This window comes from Gobio gobio (assembly GCF_949357685.1).
Source record: "Gobio gobio genome assembly, chromosome: 24".
NCBI lineage: Eukaryota > Metazoa > Chordata > Actinopteri > Cypriniformes > Gobionidae > Gobio > Gobio gobio.
The window spans coordinates 2,315,345-2,326,600 of record NC_137120.1 but is presented as its reverse complement, the minus strand read 5'-3'; the positions used below and the strand labels follow the sequence as shown (position 1 = coordinate 2,326,600).

The window sequence follows — 11,256 nt, the reverse complement described above, 5'->3', positions numbered from 1 at the left end:
AACTGATTCATGAGCTCGGGAGCTGATTGAGACACACACTGAGAATGAGAACCCTAAGGCTCCAGGCAGGATCTCACCTCAGATAAATCTCAGACTTAAAAAAAAACCTTCAAATATTAAGTCTTGCCAAAATTCAGATTTTCCACTCACTAGGCTAGTGAGAGAAGCCATTGAGTCACATATCACAGTTCTTGCTGGTTGAATTTCTTCGATCCACTGTAATGTGTTGGAGATTTTCAAAAGTCAATATATGTCTTTTTTGTCCTTTTAGTAAAGAGCACAGTTAATATAAAAATTAGGTCTAATGAGTGGTCTGATATGTTCAATTATTTAAACATTTGTTTTTAGTATTTTATTTATCCAATAAAGAACAATTGTAGAATAAATTGGCTTACACATGTTTAGAGGCCTCATGGCCTTCATGACTGAGAAAAGTCTTATGGGAAAGGATAGGATTTTATCTGCACTGATAGTAAGTTGCTCTTTTGGTTCACGTGGCCTTTGATGTGTTCTTCTCTTGATAAAAATAATGAGGCAAAAAGTCACTGTTTGGGACAATCCAAAAATGTTGGCAGTCGGCCACCATTACAAAGAGATAGCTTATGAATGGTTTGACTTTGATGAAAATGTTGGAGTACTTGGTAGACACTAAGAAATGAGAGGGAGAACAGCACCTGCAGATGAGATCACTGGTCAAACTGTATGAAAGTGTGAGCTACAAGTGAAGAGATTCAGATGTTCAGCTGGCATCCCACTTTGTTGTTCTGACAATAAAGTTTACCTTCTGAGACCTGGAACTTCGCCTCTGAGAGATTTTCTTCTTCACTGACTGAACTGAGGGGACACTTGTGACTTCGAAATTTTCCACAACAAGTGCTAGTATGATAGCTAAAAAATCCGTAGTAATTACTGACACATGATCCGATATACTTTTTGCTTAAATGCAGGGATGTAAACTGCTGCAGTTCTACTGGACTCTGACTCCTTTGACCCATCAGTAAATACCTGTAGTACAAAGTAATACTCTTGACTTATATATTGTTGACCTACTAACTCAGTTGGTATGTTTAACCACCACACACTCTCCCTCTCCTGTTGATGCGCTATTGGAATAGCAGGTGCACACACGATCCCTTTAGCACTTAGACATTCATCCACATTCGATACTTCCCTTCAGTTATTCCCTCCGCACATATCACACACACTCATTGTTTATTTGTTTAACATTTTATGGTTAAATCGTTTGTTATATGTTAGTGTAACCGTGGTTCCGTGAGCTAAAAACCCTTTGTATATTGTAGGTACTCGCAAGTTTGTGTACATAACTCTATAGTTATATTATACACCGATCAGGCATAACATTATGACCGGTGAAGTGAATAACACTGATGATCTCTTCATCACCTGTTAGTGGGTGGGATATATTAGGCAGCAAGTAAACATTTTATCCTCAAAGTTGATGTGTTAGAAGCAGAGGTGTCAAAAGTATTCACATTCATTACTCAGGTAGAAGTTTAGATACTAGGGTTTAAAAAGACTTCTGTAGAAGTTGAAGTATTTACTCAAGTAAAAGTGTAAAATTACTGGTTTCAAAACTACTTAAAGTATAAAAGTAAAAGCCATTAAGGACAAAAGTATAGGCGCGGGCCACAGGGGTAAAGTAAAGTATGGTTAAGTTTTAAAGTTTTAAATGTGGATATTTTTCTTACACAAACGCATCGATTCGCTTCAGAAGGCCTTTATTAACACTCCGGAGCCGTGTGGAGCAGTTGTATGATGGACAGATGCACTTTTTATGGACTTTGATTCAATTCGATTAGCCTGGACTTTTGTAATATAACTCCGATTTTATTCGTCTGAAAGAAGAATGTCATATACACCTAGGATGACTTGAGGGTGAGTAACTTATGAGCTAATTTTCATTTTTGGGTGAACTATCCCTTTAAATAAGCTACTATCAGTATTTTTACAATTCCAATCAGATAAAGTATAGAATCACATGCCCACTTCCCCACGGGATCTGAATGCGACTGGCAGAACATTTTGATTAAAGAACGTTAATAAAAGCCATGCATGGATGAACTGTTGACAAGTAAAATACACTCATAAAATCAAGATGGTCAGTTTTGATTTCATGTCACTTTAATCATTGACAGAAATTATTTACAGACAGCACTCGTAACAAAGATCATCAAGGCTTTGTCAAAGCGACGTTTTTTTCCCTTCACATTGGCTTTCATGAACAGGACAAACTTAAAATCATCCCATAATTTACTCAACCTCGAGCATCAGGTCAGAGGTCACTTGCCGCTCCTCCTGGTGTAATAATTACTTCAAACAAGAAGCAACATTCACTGCCATTTTAAAGCTTGGAAGAGCCAGGACATTTTTAATATAACTCTGAGTTTGTCTGAAAGAAGAATGTCATACACACCTAGGATGACTTGAGGGCGAGTAAATCATGAGGTGATTTTCATTTTTGGGTGAACTAACCCTTTAAAGGGTTAGTTCACCCAAAAATGAAAATTCTGTCATTAATTACTTACCCTCATGTGGTTGGACACCCGTCAGACCTCCGTTCATCTTCAGACACAAATGAAGATATTTTAGTTGAAATCCGATGGCTCAGAAAGGCCTCCATTGACACAATGCACTTTACACTCTCAAGACCCATAAAAGACACTAAAGACGTCGTTACAAAGTCCATCTCACTACAGCGGCTCTACAATAACTTTATGAAGTGACGAGAATAGTTTTTGTGCGCAAAAAAACCCTAAATAGCGACTTATATAGTGATGACCGATTTCAAAACACGGCATCATGAAGCTTCGAAGCGTTATGAATCAGTGAGTCGATTCATGATTCCGATCGCGTGTCAAACCGCCAAACTGCTGAAATCACGTGACTTTGGCGATTCAAACCGCTGAATCGACTCACTGATTCATAACGCTTCGAAGCTTCATGATGCCTTGTTTTGAAATCGGTCATCATGATATAAGTCGTTATTTAGGTTTTTTTTTTGCGCACAAAAACTATTCTCGTCACTTTATAAAGTTATTGTAGAGCCGCTGTAGTGAGATGGACTTTGTAACGACGTCTTTAGTGCCTTTTATGGGTCTTGAGAGTGTAAAGTTGAGCCAATGGAGGCCTTTCAGGGCCATCAGATTTACACTAAAATATCTTCATTTGTGTCTGAAGATGAACGGAGGTCTTACGGGTGTCGAACGACATGAGGGTCAGTAATTAATGACAGAATTTTCATTTTTGGGTGAACTAACCCTTTAAAATAAAGAAGGTTTTCAACGCATGTATATTTCCTGCATCAGCTCACTCTGTTTCCTGCACTATTTTAGATGCATTTTGTCCACAGAAAAGCGTTATTCAGTGCTGTAATATGGCGCAACTGGTGGAAGTTTTCCGTGCACAGAGAGCAGACCCGACTAATCGATCATGAGAATCGAGGATTTTCATGATCAATTTTATCGACTAGTTATTGCAGCCCTATTATTAACCTCTACTTACAACTTACTACAGTGTTTCCATGCCTGAGCAGAGAAGCGAACTGACTGAAACTCTTCCCGCACTGATCACATGTGTACGGTTTCTCTCCAGTGTGGATCCTCTCGTGAGTTTTCAGGTTTCCTGATTGGTTGAATGTCTTGTCGCAGTGCGAACACTTGAACGGTTTCTCTCCGGTGTGGATAATCTGGTGCACTTTCAGTTCGCTGTTTGTGATGAATGACTTGCCGCACTCGCTGCATATGTGATTCTTCACGCCGCCGTGTCTTTTCTGGTGTACTATTAAAGACCCAAGCTCTGTGAAACTTTTTCCACACAGGGAACACAAGTGTGGCCTTTCCTGCAAATGAACTTTCAGGTGCTTCTTCAGTGACAATGCTGCAAAAAAGGATTTCCCGCAGCGGTCGCAGCTGAACAGTCTTTCTCCAGAGTGAGAACGCAGATGTGATTTGAGATATTTCGCCTGCGTGAACCTCTTTTCACACTGAGTGCATGAGAAGGGCCGCTCTCCAGTGTGGATCCTCGTGTGGATCTTGAAGGTTCTCCTAACAGCGAAACGCTTTCCGCAGTGGATGCATGCATACGGTCTCTCTCCAGTGTGGATCCGCGTGTGGTCCTTAAGGTTTCCCTCGTATTTGAAACTCTTTCCACAGTAATCACACGTGAACAGCTTCTCTCCGGTATGAGCTCTCATGTGAACCTGAAGATTTTGTTTGAACGTGAATCTCTTTCCACACTGACTGCACGTGAACGGTTTCTCTCCGGTGTGGATCCTCATGTGAACCTCCAGGATATATTTGGTGGTTAAACTCTTTCCACACTGCGTGCAGCTGAAAGATTTCTTGAAAACTCCAGTTTTGACATGATGATGTTTCTCCTCCACTTCGTCCAGTTGATCATTCTTGTAGTTCTCATCCATCAGGTCTGAGAATAAAGAAACACAAAGGTTCTGAGTAAATCATAAAACAGACCAAGAGATTTGTTCAACTGCTATACAAGATTATGATGATTTTAATGATTATATGTTCCTTTTTACATCCCTTGTACAGAATACATTGATGTAATGGCGGCTGGTGGAAATGTACAGCTGATTAGGGTTCAGAGTTCAGGATAAAGTTTGAAGTTGGCTCAACCATACTTGGCCCTCAGGTCACTATTTTCTTCCTTTTCAATTCAAATATTGAATATTCCGGCTATGAGTTACGAGTATGAATTAAAGAGGTGAAAACTACCCCATGATATACTCGCCCTCAAGTCATCCTAGGTGTGCATGACATTCTTCTTTCAGATGAACACAATCAGAGTTATATTACAAATGTCCTGGCTCCTCCCTGCTTTATAATGGCAGCCCAAAATAGTACATCTGCCCATTATAAAAGTACTCCACAAAAATATCCATTTTTAACACGTTATGATGTAAAATATGTAGCTTCCGGTGGAACACCTTCCTATTCAACTTACAAATAAAACGTAAGTGGCGCGGCGATGGCGTTGGACGGAGTGTAAAAAAGTTTAACTGGCGCAACGGTGACGTCGAACTGCGGGAAGCGTTACATTTTGTGTAAGTTGAATACAGAAGGCGGTCCCTGGACCTCTGGAGCCGTGTGAAGCAGTTATATGATGGATGGATGCACTTTTATTGACTTCAAAAACAGAGCAATAGTCACTGACATTATACAGCTTGAAAGAGCCAGGACATTTTTAATATAACTCTGATTGTGTTCACCTGAAAGAAGGATGTCATACACAGATGCACCGATTGCAATTTTATTGGCCGATTCCGATTTCCGATTTCTTGTTAATGAGATCGGCCGATACCGATTTTTGCTGATTCCGATTTTCTTTCTAAGAACTATAATTGACAGCATATACAAACAAAAATCTTCAAAGCAAATTTTTTTTTATTATAAAATAAATTATTAAACATTACAACAGGATCTTCTCGCACTTGAACAACTCTCAAAAAAATAAGTGTTCTGTGCCCGGAAAGAAGTATAAATAACAAATAACTGAAAATCAGTTGCTTATGAAACAAAACATTATAAATCGACATTTTTCTCTTTTTTACTTGTCTTACAAAAGATCCTATGAATGAACAAACCTGATGTGTACAGTACTCCTCCAAATAATAGTTCAGTAATTGGGTAATAAATGTTGCCAGCTAGGGATGTCACGGTACCAAAATTCCAGTAGTCGGTACCAATACCATAAGAATTTAACAGTACTCTGTACCAATTTCAGTACCACAGCTAAATGATTTTTATGTATTTTTTTAATTTATTTAACCATTTAATTTTTTTGTATTAAATGTATTAAGTTTATTATTTATGCTGATAATCATTATAAGTAAATAATACATAAACATTTAAAGGCTGTATGCTGTTTAAAAGTAAACATTGTTTATAAAAAAAGATCAAGTGAAAAATAATCAACCACCAGTATAGACGTATTATTATTACTACATAGAGACGGCGCTAAATCTACTGTAGGCTACAACAGTAGCCTGATATATTCTGTCAATTTAAAAAAAATGTAACCGCACTTTTATTTTGACGAGTGGCCGTGCAGACCTTTGAGTGTCTGTGTTCATGATATGACAGTTTTCTCAAATGAAACGGTAAATTCTCATGAAGTGACGGATTATGCGTTCCTCCAGCGCCATGAAGTCCATAATTTGGATGTAATTGCTTTGGTCTTTTCGCTGCTTATACCAAGGAAAGATAGGAGAGGCTGCAGACCTGTGGCTGGCTCTGAGCTCTGGCCAGCTTTAGCCGTTTACCTTTACTACCTTCTTCAAACTGGGCATGTTCCACGGGGTGATGGAGTTTTAAGTGTCTAATAGGGATGAAACGATTACCTGTTTCACGATAAAATTTAGTGACAGTTAGTAATATCGTATAAAATGTAATTATCATTAAAACCGCGTGTTATTATCACGATTGTGAAAACTGGCGGTAAATCTTGTCCAGTCAGTCTGATGCAGGCGCAGCGCTGTTTTCTGAATGAGGAGAAATGTCAGAAGGCAGTGACAGTGCCGGGAGATTTTTCAGCCTCTAAAAGGACCAAATCTGAGGTGTGGTCATATTTTGGCTTTTACAAAAGTCCTGAGGGAAACTTAATCGAAGATGGTCACCCTGTCTGCAGAACATGCCAGAAGAAAGTTGCTGTAATAGGGGGAACACTTCAAAACTACGAACGCAAGGCAAGTGGACTTTGACCTCAATACCAAAACTACGTCTGGGAAATAATAACGTGAAGCGACCAAACAAATTCAGACAAGACTAGGGCGACATTTAAGGGATAATAATCAGGGCTTGACATTAACAACCGCCATTTGCGGGTGTAACGTTATTTCAGCTGCACACTTGCCACTCTGGCTGTTGAACTTATTATAGTCTTCTCAAAAGCCATCTGTTATAATCGCGTTGCGCATTATAACCACTCACATGTGTTTCTATTGAGTTTATGAATGCAATGTCTCATAATCAGAGTCGTTCAGATTAGCCAGAGTTTCGAGCGCGCGCCGCTCTCACTGAAATCTGCACTCAAAGCAGAGATAAACGTGCAATGTACGCAGGAGATTCATTCATCATACAGTGGTTGACTGTTTTTGTTCTATTTCAGCAGCGAAAATAGTTTTTAAAAAAACACAGCAGAACCACAGCGCATCTGATATGACTGGCATAAAGCTGGCGAATTTAGGGACCGTCTCTAAAGTTACATACAACATTGGTAACGTTATACACGTTTCAAACTTCAATAGCATTTGAAGAGAATGACAGTCATAAAACTCACTGAAATCTCACTCAGGTATGATACACACATTTTGATATTTAATCAAATAAACTGTCAAATCATATGGAAATATGGATATGCATTATTTCACTAGGATACTGTATGGGCTCTTACACAAAATATGCTTGATTTAAATGCATCATTGCTGAACACTGATGAGAATATTGCTTGAGAATATATTTACAGAGATAATATTAGAGATTATATTTACGACAAATTATTATTATTTATGCATTGCTATTGATGACGGCCATTATAAGGAAGGAAATCCCACAGAATAGAATCTAGCTTAAAAAAGTGCAAAGAGCTGCTTTAGTTATTTGTTGTTTGTTGATTTTCAAATATAAAACTTGTTGAAATGTTTTAAGTGTGTGCATCGGTTCTTTTTGAACACATTCATCTCATTTGAAGAAAACCGTGATAATATTGATAATCGTGATAATTTGGGTCACTATAATCGTGATGTAAAATTTCCATACCGTTTCATCCCTAGTGTCTAATTAGGTTTGTCGTGTTGTGCGCTTTCCTGGTGGTTCCCCCACGGTTTATTTTAACCTTATAAGTTTTACAAATGGCATAATTAGTGTCTTCTTCGCTCACAGTACAAAACTTCCAAGCAAACGACATGTTTGCATGCGGCTGTGAGCGCCATGGGTAAGCGCGAGTGTGGCTGTGACGTCAACGTTGTGGCCGCATGTAGACGGATCGGCTCAAAATCGGAGACACGTGAGACTGATCGGCCGATCACCGATCAGGCCGATCATGCAGAAAATCGGCCAATTCCGATCCCTGGCCGATCAATCGGTGCATCTCTACTTGAGGGTGAGTAAATCATGGGGTAATTTTCATTTTTGGGTGAACTATCCCTATTAAAGGGTTAGTTCACCCAAAAATGAAAATTATGTCATTAATAACTCACCCTCATGTCGTTCGACACCCGTAAGACCTCCGTTCATATTCGGAACACAAATGAAGATATTTTAGTGTAAAGCTGATGCTGAGAAAGGCTTCAGAAAGGCCTCCATTGGCATTCAGTACATTCACACTCACAAGACGCATAAAAGGCACTTAAAACGTTGTTACAAAGTCCATCTCACCACAGTGACTCTACAATAATTTTACAATGCGACGACAATAGTTTTTGTGCGCAAAAAAAAAATCAAAATTACACCTTTATCCAACTTGTTCTTGTCTTCCGTGTGTGTCTCCACGACGCATGCGTGAGAATATGACGCAGATCCGGCGTTCGGACACTTGACCCAGAAGCGATTTGTTTACAAGCAGAGGAAGACGCGCGTATCTAAGCTGTTGAATTCTACATTGATCGTGCTTTAGGTCTCGGCGTAGTTCTCAAAATCGGGCTAATGTGTGCATTTCATGGATTCCCGAACGCCGCCGCTACGTCATATTCTCGCGCATGCGTCGTGGAGGCACACACGGAAGACAAGAACAAGTTGGATAAAGGTGTTATTTTGATTTTTTTTTGCGCACAAAAACTATTGTCGTCGCATCGTAAAATTATTGTAGAGCCACTGTGGTGAGATGGACTTTGTAACGACGTTTTAAGTGCCTTTTATGGGTCTTGGGAGAGTAAATGTACTGAATGCCAATGGAGGCCTATCTGAAGCCTTTCTCAGCCATCAGCTTTACACTAAAATATCTTCATTTGTGTTCTGAATATGAACGGAGGTCTTATGGGTGTCGAACGACATGAGGGTGAGTAATTAATGACAGAATTTTCATTTTTGGGTGAACTAAACCTTTAAGTGCAATTGACAACATTTGAGGCATAAAGTTGATAACCACAAAAAAGAAATTACGGATTTACAACAGATTTAAAACAGCCACTATATATAGCAATGAGATGCAAACAATGTGAATGTGACAAAACAAAATCACTTACTAACTTTACCTTTTCTGTGTAGTTATATGCCAGTTTTAACTGTCACCATGAAAATGAACCGCCATATCAAATAAAATGACCATCAAACTAGTGTAAAAAGTGTAAATTCACAAATTGTAACTGAATAAATGTAAATACTTCTATCAAATCATAAGCGTCACATTTGCTTCTAACCTTTGAAAAGTGGCTGAAAAACTGGTCTCTATTTTGGTTTTGCGGTGGATTGTTCATAGAAATTTAGAATACACTTTAGAATACTGTTCATCATTAATGAATAACTACACAGGAACAAATGAGTAACACACCATTAACACTCTAGTAACTACTATTAACTAACAAGAAACAGTGATAAACAAATGTGATAGTTGACTATTAGCTAATCAATAGCTACTATTCTTTCATAACTCCCAAGCTAATAATAGTGAACTACCACATTCGACTGAGCACTATTATCAGCGTTTCTTGTTAGTTAATAGTAGTTACTATAGTTTTAATACTGCATTACTCACTTGATCCGGTGTAGTTATTCTTTAATGATGGAACAGTAGTATTCTAAAATGTTACTGAAATTTGTTCTCTATATTATTTGCTGGCTTATTTCAACAACTCTTTTGATTTTCTAACTGAAACAACTAAATCTGATGAACTGCCTTGAGCTTTCTTCAGCCTCATTAATGAAAAATCATGAATAAATAATCTTTATTCTTCAGTAACCCACGTTATACACTACAGTTGAATATCTTTCAAAACACGGTTTCTGATATAGCAATGACTTTAATTACTTGTTGAATAATCATTCATATGGTGTATTCCTTCATTTTTATTTCGCGCCACAGAAGCGCGCGCTTCCGCTTGAACTGAGAGAAAATATGCGAACTCGTCTCGAGCGTATAAACGACAAGTATTAAAATAACACAAAACTTATGACGTATTTGACGGCAGGGGCTCCACAAATAATGGTTATTTAAGTCTCATTCACGCATAAAATTAACAAACATCTATAGATTTTAGGATTAAAAACTCGAGATCCAGAAAGTTCAAATGAAGATCGCGTGGGGTTAGGGTTAATAACGATTTTTACTCACCAATCCACGAGATCACAGCCCAAACACAAGTTAGCTTTCATAACCTCCTCCTTCTTTTACTTTTATGGCCAGTGACAAACCAACTCACGGTGCATTTTCGCCACCTACTGGACTGGAATGTGGAGATTATTGCGTTTCAGTCTATGGTTGAGTTTTGAAACAAATGCATATGCAGTTCTGTATATATATATATATATATATATATATATATATATATATATATATATATATATATATATATATATATATATATATATATATATATATATATATATATATATATATATATATATATATGACAATATATGTGTATACAATTAGAAATAATGTAGTGTGAATAAAAGCCTATTTTAGATTAATGTTATTGCAAAATGTGTACTTCAAATTAATTCAATTCAATTCAAATTTATTTGTATAGCGCTTTTCACAATACACATTGTTTCAAAGCAGCTTTACAGAAAGTGCATTTCATAAATGTACATTGAAAAATGTTAGAAAGAGAATGTTAAAGCAAAATCTTAGAAAAAGTTAATCAATCATGTATTAATTTAGGCCATAACAACGCTGGCGTTGAGTCGTCTCTTGAGTGTCCCGAGATAACAACAGAAAAGCAGATGGGAAATAATTAGCATAGCTGCTGTTCAGAATATTAATGCTTTTGATCCGATTTAACTGTAGTATAAAACGTATTTATAATGTGAATGCTTGGCTAAAGAGATGCGTCTTTAATCTAGTTTTAAACTGGGACAGCGAGTCTGAACCTCGAACAATATCAGGAAGACTATTCCAGAGTTTAGGAGCTAAATGTGAAAATGCCCTCCCTCCTTTAGTGGACTTAGATATCCTAGGAATGACCAGAAGCCTCGAGTTTAGTGATCTTAAAGAGCACGATGGATTGTAGGGCGATAGAAGATCCGTTAAATACACTGGAGCTAAACCATTTAGGGCTTTATA

The 11,256-nt window shown here is 37.8% G+C and overlaps 1 protein-coding gene across 1 annotated transcript; it reads right to left on the bottom strand.

Moving 5' to 3' along the window:
- Nucleotides 1–3,262: 3,262 nt before the first annotated feature.
- Nucleotides 3,263–10,383, bottom strand: LOC307120211 (uncharacterized protein). The gene is made up of 2 exons (XM_079807096.1): nt 10,303–10,383; nt 3,263–4,443 (listed from the first exon to the last, which is right to left on the bottom strand). The coding sequence occupies exon 2, from the start codon at nt 4,436–4,438 to the stop codon at nt 3,515–3,517; it is 924 nt and encodes a 307-aa protein (XP_079663222.1). The 5' UTR covers nt 4,439–4,443; nt 10,303–10,383; the 3' UTR covers nt 3,263–3,514.
- Nucleotides 10,384–11,256: the final 873 nt, after the last annotated feature.

Excerpts from the sequence above, each read along its gene's own strand:
- LOC307120211 (XM_079807096.1), bottom strand. The coding sequence starts at position 4,438 with ATGGATGAGAACTACAAGAATGATCAACTGGACGAAGTGGAGGAGAAA.